The sequence below is a fragment of the Canis lupus genome, chromosome 20 (assembly GCF_011100685.1).
Source record: "Canis lupus familiaris isolate Mischka breed German Shepherd chromosome 20, alternate assembly UU_Cfam_GSD_1.0, whole genome shotgun sequence".
NCBI classification, from domain to species: domain Eukaryota; kingdom Metazoa; phylum Chordata; class Mammalia; order Carnivora; family Canidae; genus Canis; species Canis lupus.
The window spans coordinates 3,752,668-3,770,327 of NC_049241.1; the positions used below are offsets into that span (position 1 = coordinate 3,752,668).

Sequence of the window (17,660 nt, forward strand, 5' to 3'; positions counted from 1 at the left end):
CTGAGAATATATCCTGAGGAAATGAAATCACTAACTTGAAGAGATATCTGCACTCCCACACAATAACCAAGACATGGAAACAACCGAAGTGTCCATCAATTGTCAAATGCATAAAGAAAATGTGGAACACACACATACACACACACAATCACACTGGAATATTACTCAGCCACAAAATAGGAAATCCTGCCTTTTGTGGCAACACGGATGGGCCCTCAGGGTGTTATGCTCAGTGAAACAAGTCAGAGAGAAAGACAAATACTATATGAGCTTACTTATATGTGAACTCTAAAAGCAACCAAACCCATAGATGCAGAGAACAGATTGGTGGTCGCCAGAGGTGGGGCAGAGTGGGGAGGAAATGGGAGAAGGGGATCAAAAGGGACAAAGTTACCTTTAACTTACTTTAACTTACTGTAACTATGTATGTGATGGGTGGTAACTAGACTTACTGTGATCATTTTGCAATATACACATGTATCAACTCATTATGTTGTACACCTTAAACTAGTACAATGTGATATGCCAAGTACATCTCAATAAAAAAATCCTTAAAGGAGATGGCAGGAACAGAGATCAGGGAGGCACTAGAGGCCAGAAGCAAAGAGCTTGGATCTGTTCCAAAAGCAATGACAAGCCCCTGGGGGATCTTAAGCAGGTGCACGATCCAGTCCGCTGCACACTCTACAGAGCAGAAAACAAGGTGTTCCCCTCAGGGAGTTGGCAGTATAATCCAGGACCTAGGGAAGGAGGGCCCCCCATGCAGAGTGTCCAACACTCATTCCCAGGGGCTTGCACTCAGCACCCTGATCACAGCAGGCTCTTCCAGTCTTAGCTTCCTTCCCTGCCCTTTGCTTAATTAAATTCACTGGAACACCATCGATCTGGGATATTCAGAAAGAAACTCATAAGAAAAAAAAAAATGCCTGGTATTAAAAAGCAATGGTGTGAAATGTAGCCAAAGAGACATCTCCACGTCTGCTGGCATGTCACAGGTTGGGTGTCTCTCCAGGGCCAGGTAGGCACAGCAGCACCTCCTCACACACCTGAGGATGCTCTCATGGCACCAACACCACAGACATGCCGAGCTGCTGGTGGGGTGCCTGGAGACGCATCAACACCTCCACTCAAAGTACTCAGAACAGAAACCTCACCCACTGTGTTAAGGAAGGAGCCCCAAGCCCCTGAGGAAGTGCACTGCAGTCCCCTCGCAGAGGGTTTTCTTCTGAGAAAACAGCATGTCAGAGACTAAGGAAAGACAAAGTGGGCAGGGACGCATACACAGGTAAGAAAGTGAGAGGAGGTGCCTGTGACAATGCGCCTCACACCATGCTAGAAACACACTTCATTTAGCTGGTGGCAGCTCTGGGACTCAAAGATAGTTTTGTTTCTTCTTTTTAAAGATTTTATTTATTTGAGAGAGAGAGAGCATGAGAGAGAGAGAGAGCACAGCAGAGGGGAGAGGCAGGGGTAGAAGGAGAAGCAGTCTCCCCACTGAGCAGGGAGCCTGATGTGGGGCTCGATCCCAGGACCTCAAGATCATGATCTGAGCCAAAGGCAGATGCTTAACCGACTGAGCCACTCAGGCGCCCCTCTAGATAATTTTCAGGGGCACCTGGGTGGCTCAGTGGTTGAGTGTCTGCCTTTGGCCCAGGTCGTGATCCCCAGGTCCTGGGATCCAGTCCCACATTGGGCTCCTCGCAGGGAGCTTGCTTCTCCCTCTGCCTGTGTCTCTGCCTCTGTCTCTCATGAACAAATAAATAAAATCTTTTAAAAAAATTTTTTAAAATTAAGATAGTTTTCAAAGACTGTTAAACAACACAAACACACACATACATAAAACACGTGGAACTGAGTGGGGAAACAAGAAAATTAGAAAACTCACACGGATGAGAAGAGGCTAAGAAGGCAGGACAAAAAAACCACAATGTGGATCCCATCCAGGAACAGAAGAAGAACATCCACGGGAAAACTGTGACATGCAAATAGTCTAGAGGTTGGTGACTATTCACTGGTGTTCATTTCTTCATCTTGATGAACGTTCCTGGTTGTGGACACATGAACTTCAGGGAAGCTGGGTAAAGGGTATAAGGAATCTCTATATTATCTTTGCAACATTTCTATAAATCTAAAATTATTCCAGGGCAGCCTGGGTGGCTCAGCAGTTTAGCGTGCCACCTTCAGCCCAGGGTGTAATCCTGGAGACTTGGGATCGAGTCCCGCATCAGGCTCCCTGCATGGAGCCTGCTTCTCCCTCTGCCTGTGTCTCTGCCTTTCTCTCTCTCTGTGTCTCTCATGAATAAATAAATAAATCTTTTTAAAAAAATAAAAGTAAAATAAAATTATTCCACAATTTATAATTTAAAAAAGACAAAAACAAAAAACAAAAAATAAATTAATTAAAAAAAGACGGGGTAGGGGGTAAATACACCAAGCACAGAGGATGTTTAGGGCATGAAACTATGCTGTCTGATATGATGATGATGACACAAGTCATTGTACGTTTGTCCAAACCCATGGGACGTAGGATGCCAAGTATGAGCCACGATGTAAGCTAAAGACTTTGGTTGCCAATGATGTGTTGATGTAGGTTCACTGATTCTAACAAATGTTGACAGTGGAGGATGTTACAGGGGGTGCTCTGTAATATGGGATTTCTGTGATTTTGGCTCAATTTCTGTGAAGGCTGAAATTGCTCTCAAAAATAAACTTTATTTCAAAAGACAATTCATCATATCCCACTTCTATGCTTCAGAAACAGTGTGGTATATGTCTTGCTTGCTCCCTGGCCCCTTGGTGGCCAGACCTGGGGGCTCCCAGTCTGGGCTGAAAACACCTCCTCACTTTTCTGAATCTCAGTCTCCTCAAGACTAAAACAAGGACAGCTACCTCTTCTCCCGCTACCTCACAGCAGCGAGCTAATCTGAGACGGAGCCCCGGGTAATGAATCAATACAGGTAAGAACGGTGCTAGGCCAGGAATCAGGAATTCTCTCTCCCGCATTCCCCCCGCCCTTGCAGGGCTGCCACCTAAAGGCCCTGGCAGCCTGGAGGTCTGGCTGGAAACACCCCACCTCTCCCTCTAGGCCTGCGTGCTGCCAGGTGAGGTTCAGTCCAGATGAACCTGTCCGAGAGAAAGCTGGCAGATCACATTTAGCCTTAACAATCGCCTTAACAAAACTCACAGGTGAAATTAATTTAACAGACTCTTGGTTAGAGCAGTTTGAGATTCACACAAAATTGAGTGCTAAGTAGGGAGAGTTCCCATACTCTGTACCCCCCACACACTTGTCAACATGCCTCAAGGGAGGGTACGTCTGTGACAACTGGGAACCCACACTGACACATCACCATCACCCAGAGCCTACAGTTTACGTGGGAGTTCATTCTCGGGGCTGCAGTTGTATGAGGACATGTATCCAGCATCTGTAACCCACACTTAGTGGTTTCACTGCCCTAGAAAACCTTGTGCTCCACCGATTCATTCCTATTTTTTAAAAAGTTCCTATTAAAAAGACATTATTAAGGGGCGCCTGGGTGGCTCAGTCAGTTAAGCGTCTGCCTTTGGCTCAGGTCATGAATTCAAGGTCCTGGGATTGAGCCCCAACTTTGGTTTCCTGCCCAGCAGGGAGCCTGCTTCTCCCTCTCCCTCTGCCTGCTTTTTTTTCTCTCTCTCTCCCAAATGAATAAATCTTAAAAAAAAAAAAAGCCATACTAAAGCAATAGAGGAATTAATTTTAATTATACCTATGATGTAACCCAACACATCCCAGACGTCCTCATTCCAACACACTGCCCAGCGACACCCCAGGCACTCATCACCACTTGAGGAGACGATGGCCCAGGCCAGCCAGCTCTGCGGACTGCTCTGCAGGTGGAGAGCCAGGTAGGCACATACTCCTCTCGATCCACCTCCTGTCCCGGGGTTATCTTCTAACCCCTGCCAAGGCCTGGCTTGGGAGTTGGCGGGTGCTGAGTGCTCTTACCACCTCTTGAGAAAGTTTCCCCTCTTCACCTTAAGGGCTGATCCAAGGGTGCTAAGTCTCCAGATAACAGCCTCCAGATAAGACAAAGCAGCATGCTGGACCTCCAGCTGGAAGGAGGCGCCCACCCCATCCTGAGGCCTGCAGGCTGTCCTAGCATCCCAGCCAGGAGACAGGGGGATCCCACGCAGGGGAGACAGGCTCCAGCACAGGCTGGCAGCAGGCTTCAGCCTCAGTCACTGCACCTGCTCAACTCGGCTAAGCTGGGGCAATGGGAGCCACACTCCTTAACAGGGCATCTGGGAGGGCCAGAAAGCACCTCATAAGAAACACTAAAGTGCCGAGAAACGTCGGCAGATGTGGCAGACGGCCAGGCCTGGGACAGACCATGCCACATTCCCTACCCGCTCATGTCGCCAACAAATTTTCTCTGATCTCCAGGATGCTGCATCTGAAGCTTCTGGAATGGCTCATGCCAGCCCCCTACAGGAGGGTTTATGACAGCCTAGGGTTGTGTTTCTGTTACCAGCAGAAGGGCTCTTTTCAGTTATCTGACATTTTCTGGGACATCCTGAGGCCTGCCTGCTTCAGCTGGTACTTTAAAGAGGCACAAAAGAACCTCAGAATCCAGTAATTGTGTGTCTCTGTCACAGTGAGGTTCACATGGAATATAGGTGAAAAAGCATATTCGAAAGTGTTTGTCGGGAATGTGTCAGGCAGGCATCCTTGGGACTTCGAAGCCCAAACGGAGACTGCCAGGGGAAGGGGGTAAAAACACTGGGCAGCAACCAGGACAGAGGGGCACCTGGTGGCTCAGTTGAGCATCTGCCTTTGAGTCCCACGTCGGGCTCCCTGCAGGGAGCCTGCTTCTCCCTCTGCCTGTGTCTCCGCCTCTGTCACTCTCATGATTCAACTTCTAAATATAAATATTTCCCCCTAACAGTGAACATAACTTAGAGAATGGCTGTTGTACCCTCACTGTACAGGGAAGTAAACAGAGGCTCAGAAAGAGGGAACTGGTTATGGGCCATGCTGAGGGCCAGGGCCAGCACACATGTGATCCAAGGCCAAATTTGGGTGTCTTCTGCTCTTCAAGTCCCCTTCTGGATACACAGAAGTGCTCTCTCTGCATCTCACAGATCTCCAAGTGGGCTTAAAAAACCGTACAGATGCTCTGGAAGGGTAGGCTGGCTCCATCCGGGGCTGGGCATGAAGACCTGGCTACACATATGCAATTCTGGCATATTTCTGCTTCCAGGATCTGGCAAAAGAATCACCTTTTCCAGAGAGGGAGAACGGGTAATTCTCAAAACACAACAGTTAATCACACGAAGCCAGGCACACAGGGGCAGGGAGTGGCAGAGGAGATAAGAGAGGGAATGATGAGCAAGAGCACCTCACATCTGGCTAGTGCTGAGACCTCAAGGGACTATTTTTTTATTAAAAAATAAAAGTATGGGACACCTGGCTGGCTCAGTTGGAAGAGCATGTGACTCTTGATCTTGGGGTCATGAGTTCAAGCCCCATGGGGGCTATAGCGATTACCCAAATAAATAAAACTTTAAAATATAATATAAAAAGGTGCTGGGGGAGTTCAATAATCTTATGTGTCAGCTTGACTGGGTCAAGAGGTCACTTGGGTAAACATTATTCTGGGTGTTTCTGCAAGGGTATTTTTGGATGAGATTAACATTTAAACCAGTAGACTAAGTAGATTGCCCTAATGTCAGTGGGCCTCACCCAATCAGTTGAAGGCCTGAATAGACCAAAAGAGCTGATCCTCTTCCAATTAAGAATTTCTCTTGTCTGACTGCCTTTGTATTGGGACATTGGCTTATTGCCTTCAGACTCAAACAAACATCAGCTTTTCCTGGGTCTCCAGCCTGCAGCCTTTAGATGAGAGTTTTATCATTGGCTTTCCTGGGTCTCTAGTTTTGCCAACTCATCCTGTAGATCTTGGGGTTTGTGAGCCTCCAAAATCACATGGGCCAATTCCTTATAATAAATCTCTTTAAATATAATAAAATTATATACTATTGGTCCTGTTTCTCTAGAAAATCCTTACTAATACAGGGAGAAGGAAAAAGATCACAAAGGGGATTGTCCACCATGTGTTATGCCCAGAGCTGAAAACTGATACCCATCAGATTACTTATCCTCCAGCATGCCCATCTGGGAAAATGAAGCTGAGGCTTAGAGAGGTCCAGCAATTTCCCCAAAGCCACACAGCTGTAAGTGACAGGGCCAGGGATCACAAGAAGGTCTGTGCAACAAAAGGTCCAATATTTCTCCCACTTCATGAGTCTCTTCCTCAGGGTATGGCACACACAACACTGGAGAGGAGTGGTACACAGATGAACTGATTTCAATGGACTCTTTATGTATTTCAATCATTATTCTTTCATTTTAAATTGTTTTAGGAAAAATAAATATATTAAACTCATGAGCTCATAGACGTTAATACTGAATGAAGACAACATCAATATCAAAAAAAAAAGAGAGAAAGACATTTTGTTGAAATAGTAAATTCCAATATCATCATACATAAAAAGGCCCAACGCTGACAGGGGCACAAAGCATCTGCAGTTTGACAGCGTGGGTGGCGTGGGGTCCAGGGAGAGTGAGGGGCTGAGCCTCGCCACACCAGCCACATCTCTCTCTGGTACTATTGTATCCACTACCATTTCCCAAGGTTTCCAGAAAAACAAAGACAGAGCAGCCTTGCACAGTGATACAAACAGCTCTGAAAACACGTCCTGGCTTGTACATCTTTCCACTTCCCCCCAGTTTAAATTAACTGCCACTCCGCAGAAAGGACTGGTGGTGCCTCAGCTGGCACACACTTGCTTCCTCCCTAGGTCTCGGCAGGGGCCAGCAGGTCTGTCCCACCATCTCACACACCAGCACTCCCCAGGGCCCCCGGGACAGGCTCCAGTGGCTTTCCTGGGCCCCTGTGCAGGGTGCTAAGCAGCACTTGGTGATGCTCTCTCACCCGTGGCTGTCTGCTTGCTACCAGGTAAGGCCCTAAGATGGCACAGTGCTGCCACTCACCAGCTGTGTGGCCTTTGGCAGATGATTCAACCTCTCTGGGCCTCGGTTTCATCTACACAATGGAATAAACATCATTCCTGCCGCAAAGGATTGGGGGCTTAGATGGCATAGAAAATATTAAACTCTTACCACGGGCCTTGTACATAGGAAGCTCACAAGTTCAGGAAACAGAAGGTGGTTCCCAAATGAGGGGTCTTTGGTACAGTTCTGACCACAAGAACTTTGCTTGTTAAAGACAGTTAGACAGGGATGCCTGGCTGGCTCAGTTGGTGGAACGTGCAGCACATGATCTTGGGGTTGTAAGTTTGAGCCTCATTTGGGTACAGACGTTACTTAAAATGAAATCTTAAAAATGAATGAAGGCAGTCAGGTAGACAATGCAGGTCCTTCTATACCGTGATCACTTATGCCTCACGCTGTCCATCCCCTTCCCTGAGTGATGGTCCCTGCTGTCAGGGCCCCCACGGCAGCTTCACCATGAGCCCCACCACCCACAAAGGCAGACATCTTCAGAAACACAAGCAAAGATTCAAGTCCAAGACAGGGTTGCTGGCCTGAGGCCACACTGCTGGCAAGATCCCAAGCCACTGGACTTGGAGTCTAACCTCTACTCAGAAGCCCACTTCTCCCTCCACCCTACCCCAGCTCTCACACCTTCATTCTTTTGCTGCTGTTCCTGCCACTTCACACACCCTTCTCCAAGCTCTCTGGCTACACAGCCTTCATAGCTCACAGTAAATGGCAGCTCTTCCATGGACCCATCCCCAAGCCTCCTCACACCTCTCCTCTCAGGCCCACAGCCCCACAGGTCCTCCATGGGGTCCCTAATACACACATTCATTCATTCATTCATTCACCAAATCCATACTGACTGGGTCACATGCCATATTTCAGGTACTGTTCTAAGTGCTGGGGAGTACACCAAAGTACAAAATCTGCATTAGTCCCCACCTTCATGAAGCCTTCATCTCAGTGAGAAACAAAACAAATAAGCGAATATAGGATCTTACACAATAGGGCTGTGAACAAACATAAAGCAGGGATGGGAAAGGTTGTGATTTTCAGGAGGATGATCAGAGGAGGGCTAACAGAGAGGATGACTTTTTTTTAAAGATTTTATTTATTTATTCATGAGAGACACAGACAGAGAGGCAGAGACATAGGTGAAGGGAGAAGCAGGCTCCCTGTGGGGAGCCCAATGTGGGACTCAATCCCAGGACCCCGGGATCACACCCCAAGCCAAAGGCAGATGCTCAAGCACTGAGCCACCCAGGTGCCCCAAGAGGGTGACGTATGAACACAGCCTCAAATGTGTCTGAAGCAGAGGCCATCATTGGCTCTTTGAACATCTGGAAGAAGAGCATTCAAGGCAAAAGGATCAACATGCCCAAATGGCTCAAGCCAAAGGCTCAGCAATGACCCTCTTCCTGTCCAACTTCCCTCAGAGACAGTGTGAGGACAGAGCCTGTGGCCTGTTCCTTCCTTGCCCCCACTGGCCCTAGCACAAGACTCTGGTACAAGGTCCTATAGATGCCTTGTCAGGCTATAGATTCTCTTCTATTCCTCATTTGCTACAAATTTTTATCATGAATGGACACTGAATGCTTTGCACCTATGGAGACAACTAATTATATGGCTTTTATTCTTCATTCTATGGATATGGTGAATTACACTGATTGCTAAAGTTAAACCAACATTGCATTCCTGGGATTTACCCCAGTGGGTCATGACGACACATCACTCTATTTTAGATTTTTCTGGATTTGATTTGCTCTTATTTTATGAAAGAATGTTTTACCTTTGGCCTGTGGATTTCTTTTTCTTGTAATGTTTTCGTTTGGTCTGCAATCAGTGGAATGCTGGCCTCATAAAAATGGCCTAGGAAATAATCACTCTTTGTCTCCTTCCCAGAAGAGTTCATAAAAAATGTGTACTACTTCTTCCTTAAATGTTTCATAGGATTTACAGACAGGTCATCTGGGCTTGGAATTTTCTTTATGAGAGGGTTTTTGATTATACACCTAATTTTACCAAATGCCCTAAATGGAACAGAAGGCAAGGAGGATGTCACTCCTGTAGGGGGCTTATGTTGGATTTTGGCTGCCCAGCCTCCATCCACATCTTTCAGTTTACAGCACCCAGCTTTTCTGTGAGTGGTGCCTCTCCTCCACTCTTAGACACATAAGGCTCCAGAGAGTTTCACACTTCTCTGGACACGAGAAGGCCGGTGGCTGGGGCCTGGCCAGTTGGCTCTGTGTTCACCTGGCCAGAGAGGGTTTCAGCCCCAAGCATGTGCCCAGGTGAGTTAGCCAGAAAGGGCCATGTGGCCTCTGTTCCACTAGACTTGCCTCTAGGGGTTGTACGGCTGGAACTGTGATCTTGCTTCCCCAGGAGAGTACCTGGCCAGAGCCAAGACAAGAGGACTGAGAAACCCAGGTCCTGCTAACAATCAGGGAAACCCTGCAGGACAGAATTCAGTGCCAGGAGCCCAAGCAACATTCCTTTGTTTTATTTAAACTGTTTTGGCTTGAGCCAAATGCACCACAAATGTTTCATTTGCTCCAAACATCTTATTAAAACCCCCATCTGACGGGCGCCTGGGTGGTGGCTCAGTCGGTTGAGCTTGGGAGCCTTGATCTCAGCTCAGGTCTTGATCTCGTGGTCATGAGTTCGGGCCCCACACTGGGTTCCATGGTGGGTGTGGAGCCTACTTAAAAACAAAAGACCAAAAAAAACAAACAAACAAACAAAAAAAGACCATTTGATACCCCAGGAGACCCCCACATGGACATTAAGTCACCAGCCCGAGCTCATATTCTCAGAAAAACAGCTCGGTCCAGCCTAGTTCTGGACTCCTGCTCTGGACACTGCCCTACTCCCTAATGCTGAACACACAACTCTTCAAAACAGGGCCAAAGGCCTCTGGCACCATCAGGCCTGCCCATGGGGAGGGCCTGGGCTCCCAGATTCCAGCAGAAGATGGCCTCAACCCCCTCCTGAATCATTACCCCACCTGTATCTTTCAGACTGCTTTTGAAAAGTGTCATTGGTTTTATTAAACCAACCAATGGCTGAGAAGCACCAGCACGGCTCCCCGTGTACCCCAGAATCACGCCAGCTCTGGGGTAGGTGACCTGGTTTTGAATGTGGCTCTTCCACTAACTGGTTCCTGATCTCTGGCTCCCAAATTGCACAGGGAGTGGTCATTCTTACCAAAAAGGGTTTTGTTTTTAGGATTAAGTGGGGAGTAATAGAAAGGGACTAGCAAAAAAATGGGTTCTGCTATTCTGGTTCCCACTGCCACACACCCCCTGTGTGATATCTGAAGCCTCTGGATGTGCATCTGTGGCCTGTGGGGGAGCCAGCTGGACACCTGCATGTCTGCCAACCCCTCCCCACCTTCCAGGCCCCCTCCCGGACCAGTCACATCCAAGTACACCCTTGTATCTTTCCCTTATTTTTTTTTCTTTTAAATTGATTCTTCTTTAAAGAAAAAGTACTTGGAGAGAAAACCTTCTATCACTAGTATAAATGGAAAGCCAATACCATTTGCCATACATCTCAGGTAAACCATAAAAACAAACATGAATCAAAACAATGTGACTAGGCTCTGGGGGAGGGGGCACTGCTTCCTGCAAAGGTTCTGGGCTCATGTCCCTGCTCACAGGAGACAGGCAAATATTCCACGGTGTTAAGGAAAGCAGAATGGTGGCTTCCGGGGGCTGCAGGAGGAGGAAGGGGGGGGGGGTGGTGTTCCCTGTCTGATGGGATCAGAGTTTCAGTTGAAGATTATAGAAAAGTCCTGGAGGTAGATGGTGGGGATGGTGGCACAACAGTGAGAATGTCATTAAACACCACAACTGTATACCTAAAAACAATTAACACGGCAAATTTTACAGCATGTATGTCTTACCATAATTTTTTTAAAAATGTAAATAGCATATTGGCATCAGAGATACATTTTTATGTTGAGGAACTCTAAAGACTGACTGTGGCTGTTGAAGGGGTTAATCTCACACACGGTGGGTGCTCTGGGGCCCCACTGCCCCAGGGGAGCCATTCCCCACTCCTCAGAACACAGGAACAGGAGCGGGGCAGGGGAGCTCAAGGACACAGGAGCGTCAGGCCAGAAAGCAAGAGTCCAAAAGGAGAAGTGAGAGATGTCCAAAGAACAGGGGTGGGTGGGGGCGGGGAAAGCACAGCCCACCCGCCATCCACCTGCATGCCAGCCCCTCTGCAGCAGAGACAGGGCCTGCAGGGAGGAAGCCACCCAGAGGGGCTGGCAGAGGAAGCAGGAAGAAAACAACCCAGCACCAGGTCAACTCTAGTCAACATACACTTCCCGGCACCTCCCTCAGCAGGTCCATGAGGGGAAATGAGGGAGGCCCCACCAGCCCTGCGGGGACCGGAGTTGCGGGTAGCCCCCGAGGCTGATGCAGAGCAGAGCAGAGATCCAGGCCCTGAGAACCAACTGGTCCCAGGCTAACACAGCCCAAGTCCTGACCCCAGCAAGCCACTTCCTATCTCCTAACCACGGCCCACAAGGTCCCACATGGCCCGGCCCCTGCCAACTTCTCTAACCTCACCCTTCCCCTCACCGAGCTTGCCTTCTCTGTGCCCCTCTAGCAAGTCTGGCCCCTCCTCAGGCCTTTGCACTTGCTGCTCCTCTGGCTGATACGAGCTCAAGTCCCAGGCCAGCTTCAAAAAGGGATTTTCTCCTGACCACGTTCTCCAGAATGGCACATCACCCTCTTCTGCAATCATTATACACATGCTATTTTATGTCCTTTGCAGACTTATTACCACACAAAAGGCAGCCCCTGTCATCTTCGTTTATTATTTAACTCTCCCAACCAGCTGCAGGCTCCAGGAATGGAGCCTATGCCCACTATTCCATGACCCAGGATGAGGAGTAGTGCCCGGATGGGCTGTAAGCACAAACACGCATCACCTGGTAAGTGGATCCCCAGCCCTCACCTGGCAATCAGTGTTGCTGGTCAGGGCTTGTCCTCCCAGGGAATCTGGGCAGGCTGGTTCTTCACAGTGAGCACTGGTGGGCCACTGGCTGAATTAAACCCACTTTTCAGGTTAAGCCTCCACACTATAAATGCTTTATTTTAATTTTAGTGCCTGACTCTCCAATTTCCCCTGGGTCCTACTGCCTCCTCACCAATCCAGCTTCCAGCATGCAAACACCCCCGTCCTGCAGGTTGAGTCGGTGGGCTCAGCATAAGGCAGCTGGGTGGAATGACTTTCCAACTTGGCTCAGTGTGCAGAGGGGATTTCTGGAAGAGCCCAAGGAAATGGCAGGCCCCCTTTCTCTCCCACTTTCCCCAGGCTACAAGGGGACTGGTCACTTCCTTCCATTGGGGGCAGGCCCAGAGGCCCTGAGAGGTGCCACTGGCCTTGGACCTCGCACAGCTGCAGGTCAACAGAGGGGCTGTTGGCTCTTCCATGCCTACTGCTTCCCAAGGATGATCTGAGGTATGTGGGACACAACACCCACCATGACAAGTTCCACCGAGTGGGGACCCATGCAGCAGGACGGGGGTCCCATTTGCTCCTCCAAGAAGGCTTATGCCTGTGGCTGAGAAGTGCACCGTGGCAGAGGGGCTGTTGGCTCTTCCATGCCTACTGCTTCCCAAGGATGATCTGAGGTGTGTGGGACACAACACCCACCATGACAAGTTCCACCGAGTGGGGACCCATGCAGCAGGACAGGGGTCCCATTTGTTCCTCCAAGAAGGCTTATGCCTGTGGCTGAGAAGTGCACCGTGGTTCAGGACCAAGCCTGGCAGACACACCAGGCAGCTCCAGGGTGCCTCGGGGAGACTTTCAGGAGCAGGAAAGGGGGAGAATTCTGAGCACAGCAGTTTAGTGGGGGCTGCAGGATGCCCTGCCTGGATGTCGATCCAACTCCCCTCAGCTTGCAGCGCTGCATGCAGCTCACGGTGTACACACACAACCTTATCCAGTCAAACACCCTTGACCAAGAGGGCTGCCTCACCCAGAGGCCGGGGAGGTTGCACAACACCCCCTTCCCCCTGCAGCAGCCAATGGCCAGCTGATCACGGGTGAAAGAAAAGCTCAAAAGCTTGCTCTATCCTGCACCTCAAGGGAGGTGGACCTGAAGTGGAATTCAACTCCACAGGGTCACAAGGGCCATACAGACTTTCTCTAGGACCACATCCTTGCTCATCTCCTTCCTCTTTCCTATCCTGCCTCCCAGGAGAGCACACTCTCAAATAAACTACATACAACCAAATCCTCGTCTCTGGCTGTACTGGGAAACCAACCCAAGATACTCACTTTCTCCAAGACTGGGGAAACCAGAACACTGTGGGACTTTGATCACAGGGAAAAGCATAAGCAGATGGTGGAAGAGCAACCAAGCAGAATGGTGCTCAGACACTCAAAGCTTAGGAAGACAATGAAGCACCATAGAAGAATACTTGAGTCTTAATATGAGCTGGAGAAGCTAGGGTCAGTTGGTGGAGCATGCAACTCTTGATCTCAGGGTCGTGAGTTCAAGCCCCATGTTGGGTGTAGAGATTACTTAAAAATAAAATCTTAAAAAAAAAAAAAAAAACGGCCTAATGAAAGATATTTCATAGAACATTTTCAGTAACACGAAATAGCCAAAAGAAGAATAAGAAACTTGTCTCACAACCAGCAATGCAACTAGAAGGATTCAATCAGTGTCTAGCAAACACACCAGAGGCCACAAGTCCCTGAGTGGGGTGGGAATGGGGGCATCCCTGTGAGCTCCCACTTGACTCAGAAACTATCACCACAGACCTTCCTCCACTTATGACACTGTTAGGCCCCAATAAACCTACCCTGAGTTGAAAATATCTCAAGTCGAAAGCGCATATGATACACCAAACACACCAGAGATCATAGTGCAGCCTGGCCTACTCTAATCATGCTGGGAACACTTACGTTAGCCTGCAGTTGGACAAAATCCTCTAACACAGATCTGTTTGATGATAAAGTACTGAGTATATCATGTAACTTACTGAATACTATATTGAAAGTGAAAAACAGAATGTTGTATGAGTACAGAATGGTTGTAAGGGTATCTGTTGTTGACTCTGTGATCATGTGGCTGAACTGGAGCTGAGGCTGCAGCCACTGCCCAGCACCATGGGACAGTGTCATATTGCATGTCACTAGCCTGGGAAAAGATCCAAATTTGAAATTCCAAGTACAGTTTCTACTGAATGAGTATCATTCTTGCACCTTCATTATAAAGTTGAACAATCTAAGTGGAACTATTGTTAATCAGGGTCCATCTGTATTTATGTGACATCACACACAGCCCTTCCTTCTGAGGCTCAGAGTACAACATGGGCAATTTATACTACATGATCTCTATGACTCCTATGGCCCAAAAATTGTCTAATGATCTGATGCTATAAAATCAAGAAACAAAAAAAAAAAAAAAAAAAAAAAAAAAAAAAAAAAAAAAAAAAAAAAAAAAAAAAAAAAAAAAAATCAAGAAACAGGAAAAGTGAACTTAGACCCACTGGCTGAGGCATGCAGTAATTTCTGTAAGCTTGGAGCCTGGCACCAAATTCGAAGGATTGAGTAAGAATTCCCCCAATGTCCAGGAGAGTTTTTATTTTTCATTTTTTTAATCTTCATGTCAGATTTAACAATGAACTTCTTGGATGAAGAGGTTATTTTCCTCCCAGGTTTAGATAACTGCAGATAAATAGCTTGTCTGCATGCCAACTCTTAAAATTTCCAAAAGAGTCTTCAAAAACTACAGCAACAGAGGACCAAAGTAGGAACAGCACTACTAAAAATAAATATTTTCAATGCTTGATTGATGGAAGGTTTTCCTATGAAGTTAAGGGGAAAATCACAACCACAAAACACCTCTGAGGAGACACTTAAGTGAGGCAGTCACACATTTGCAATAAAAATTATGGATCAGATGCCAAACAAGCTATAAGGTACTTAGCACTTCTCTGATGTATAAGAGATTAGGAATCATTTTTTTTTCTTCTCCCCCCTCCCTTCCCTTCTTCCTAAGAAGCTATACAAATAAATTAAAAACCACCAGCCTCTCTCAGAAAAGAAAATGTATTTAGAGAAAGGGAAAAAAAAAAAAAAAAAAAGGTTACTTTAGAAAAAAATAAAAAAAACACAGCTATAGAATCTCAAAGGAAGTAGCATACAAATTCATTTGAAGCCAGCTGTTTTCAAAAACTGGCTTCCTCTTTTCTTGCCTATCTGTCAAGAAGAAAAGACACCTTCAACCAGAGAGCAGGTTTGCATCTCCTGAAAGGAGGGACTAATGGCTCATCTTCCCACACCAGACAACGCCCGAGGGCACCTGGGTGGCTCAGCGGTTGAGCCTCTGCCTTCAGCTCTGGGTGTGATCCCAGGGTCCTGGGATTGAGTCCTGCATCGGGCTCCCCTGCATCGGGCTCCCTGCAGGGAGCCTGCTTCTCAATCTGCTTGTGTCTCTGTCTCTCTATTTATCTCATGAATGAATAAATAAAATCTTAAAAAAAAAAAAAAAAAGACAATGCCCTAGTCAGGGATATAGAAGACTTTATGCTGAAGGTCAGCCTCTGATACCAAGGCAGGAACAAGACCCTTCAGGTGCATGAGGCACTAAACCCAAAATGCGATTGGCTGACACAGCATGGCCTTATTTCAGGAGGCCAACTTTCAGAAAATAAATAGCTGCTGTAGTACACTTGAAGAAGAATGCTCCTCTGGGCTCTGAGGACCATACTTGCATATATGCGCAGACTGACATACAAACAGACTTAAAACACACACACACACACACACACCCCTGGTTCTGTAACAGAGATCGTGCCTTGGTAAGCCTCCACACTGACCTTGGCAAAAGACAGGTGAAGAAAGGGAGAGGCAAAAAGTGTAGCCTACAGGCCAGCAGCCAGAGAGCTGCCTTTGATCTCCCGTCTCCACCCTGCAGGAGGAGAAGCCGCCTTCTCCTCAAGGTGCTGGAGGGAAGGTCAGGACCACATCACCCTGCCCAGCCAGGAGCTAGCCAGGTCTCTCTGTCTCGGAGGAGGAGGAGGGGGAGGAGGAAACGGGGAACAGAGGTCTCTAGTTTCATTACTTTCTGGGGTTTCCAATATCCCATCCCCCACCCCCAATGCAGGATTCCGGAGTTCCCCCAGGAAGCCAGGAGGAGAGTTGGGGAAAAAAAGCCTGGGTTTTGAGCATAAAGGCCTAACCTCACCCTGGACAACCTGGGGTGAATCACCAACCATTCCTTGCCTTTCATTTCTCATCTGTAAAATGGGTCCCCGGGGTTTCCTGCGCGAGTCCTTTCATCACAGGTTTAATGTTCCTCCCAATGAGGCCGAACGGGTGTAATTCTTCCCACACAGACCCAATTCCCACACCAGTCTGGCGCCGGAGAGGAGGCTCCCCCCACCACTAGACAAAATCAAGAAATCTGCGTCTCCAGACTCGGCTCTGCAGGGCCCGGACCACCGCCCGCCGGAGTCCCGGACAACAAGGGGAAGTTAGGCAACGTGGGTGGACCCCCGGCCCCGGGGCACCCCCTTCCCGGGGCCCTCCGCGGCGTCGGGCGCCCTCCTCAAGTGAGGCCGACCCGGGGCCCCTCCTCGCCCGCAAACACCGGCACACACCGCCGCCGGCCAGGCCCCGCTCCCCTCGGCCCCAGCGGCCCGCAGGCCCGGCGGCGCCATGCGCAGGGGCGGCCCCCAGCGCGCACCGCCGCCGACCCGCCGCCAGCCGCTCCGGCCGCCCTGGCCCGGGAGCGCGCCGGCACCACTGCTGCGCGCCCGCCTGCCGCAGCGCCCCCGGCCGCCCCTCCGCTCCCTCCCCGCCCCGGCCGCCCCCGCGCGCCCCTCGCCCGCCCCGCATCTCCCTCCCCGCCCCCTCCGCCCCGCCGCCCCGGCCGCCCCCCGCGCTCCCCGCCCCGCCGCTCCCGCCTCCCCGCCGCGCCCTCCCCGCCCCGCGCCCGCCCCACCCGCCCGGCATGGAAGCCGCGCGCCCGCAGGCCTCGCCGCCCCGACCATCGACTCGCGGGCGCGCTCTTCCCCGCCCTCCCCGCGCCGCCGCACCTGCCGCGCCCCCGCCCGCCTGCCCCGGCCCGGCCCGGGCCCCTCCTCGGCCGGGGCCGCGCGCCTCACCACGGTAGCAGCCCTCCGAGGCCTCCAGCGTGAAGTTCACGCGCGTGGCCCGCGTGAAGGGCAGCAGCACTTTGGGGATGTTGAGCTTGGCCGCCGCGGCGGCCGGGCCCAGCGCCAGCAGCACCGGGAGCGCGAGCAGCAGCCTCGGCGGCCCCCGGCCCCGCGCCGCCATCCTCGCGGCGCTTCACCTCCCGCGACCCGGCGCCCGGCCGCCCGCGCGCTCCCCCTCGCGCTCCCCCTCGCGCCCTCGCTCCCGCCCGCGCGCCGGGCCGGCAGGTGATAAGCGCGGGAGGGAGGAGGCGGGGCGAGGGCCGCGGCCCAGGGCCACTTCCTGGGCCCGCGGGCCCGAGCGCGGGAACTGAGGGGGCCGAGCCCGCGGCGACCCCACCCCCGGCCCAGGCCCGCGCCCCCTCGAGCGCGCGGGGCGGAGGGAGCGTCTGGAGCGCGCGCCTGGGCCACGCGGTGCAAGCCCGGGG

At 50.2% G+C, this 17,660-nt stretch overlaps 1 protein-coding gene across 1 annotated transcript in view; it reads right to left on the minus strand.

Annotated features, from left to right (window-relative positions):
* Positions 1-17,356, minus strand: part of NUP210 (nucleoporin 210) — a 105,285-nt gene extending 87,929 nt beyond the window's left edge. Inside the window, exons 1-2 of the mRNA XM_038565516.1 lie at positions 17,188-17,356; positions 15,102-15,105 (exon numbers count right to left, since the gene is read on the minus strand). Coding sequence (XP_038421444.1) covers positions 15,102-15,105; positions 17,188-17,356 — 173 coding nt within the window. The remainder of the gene's footprint in view (positions 1-15,101; positions 15,106-17,187) is intronic.
* Positions 17,357-17,660: the final 304 nt, after the last annotated feature.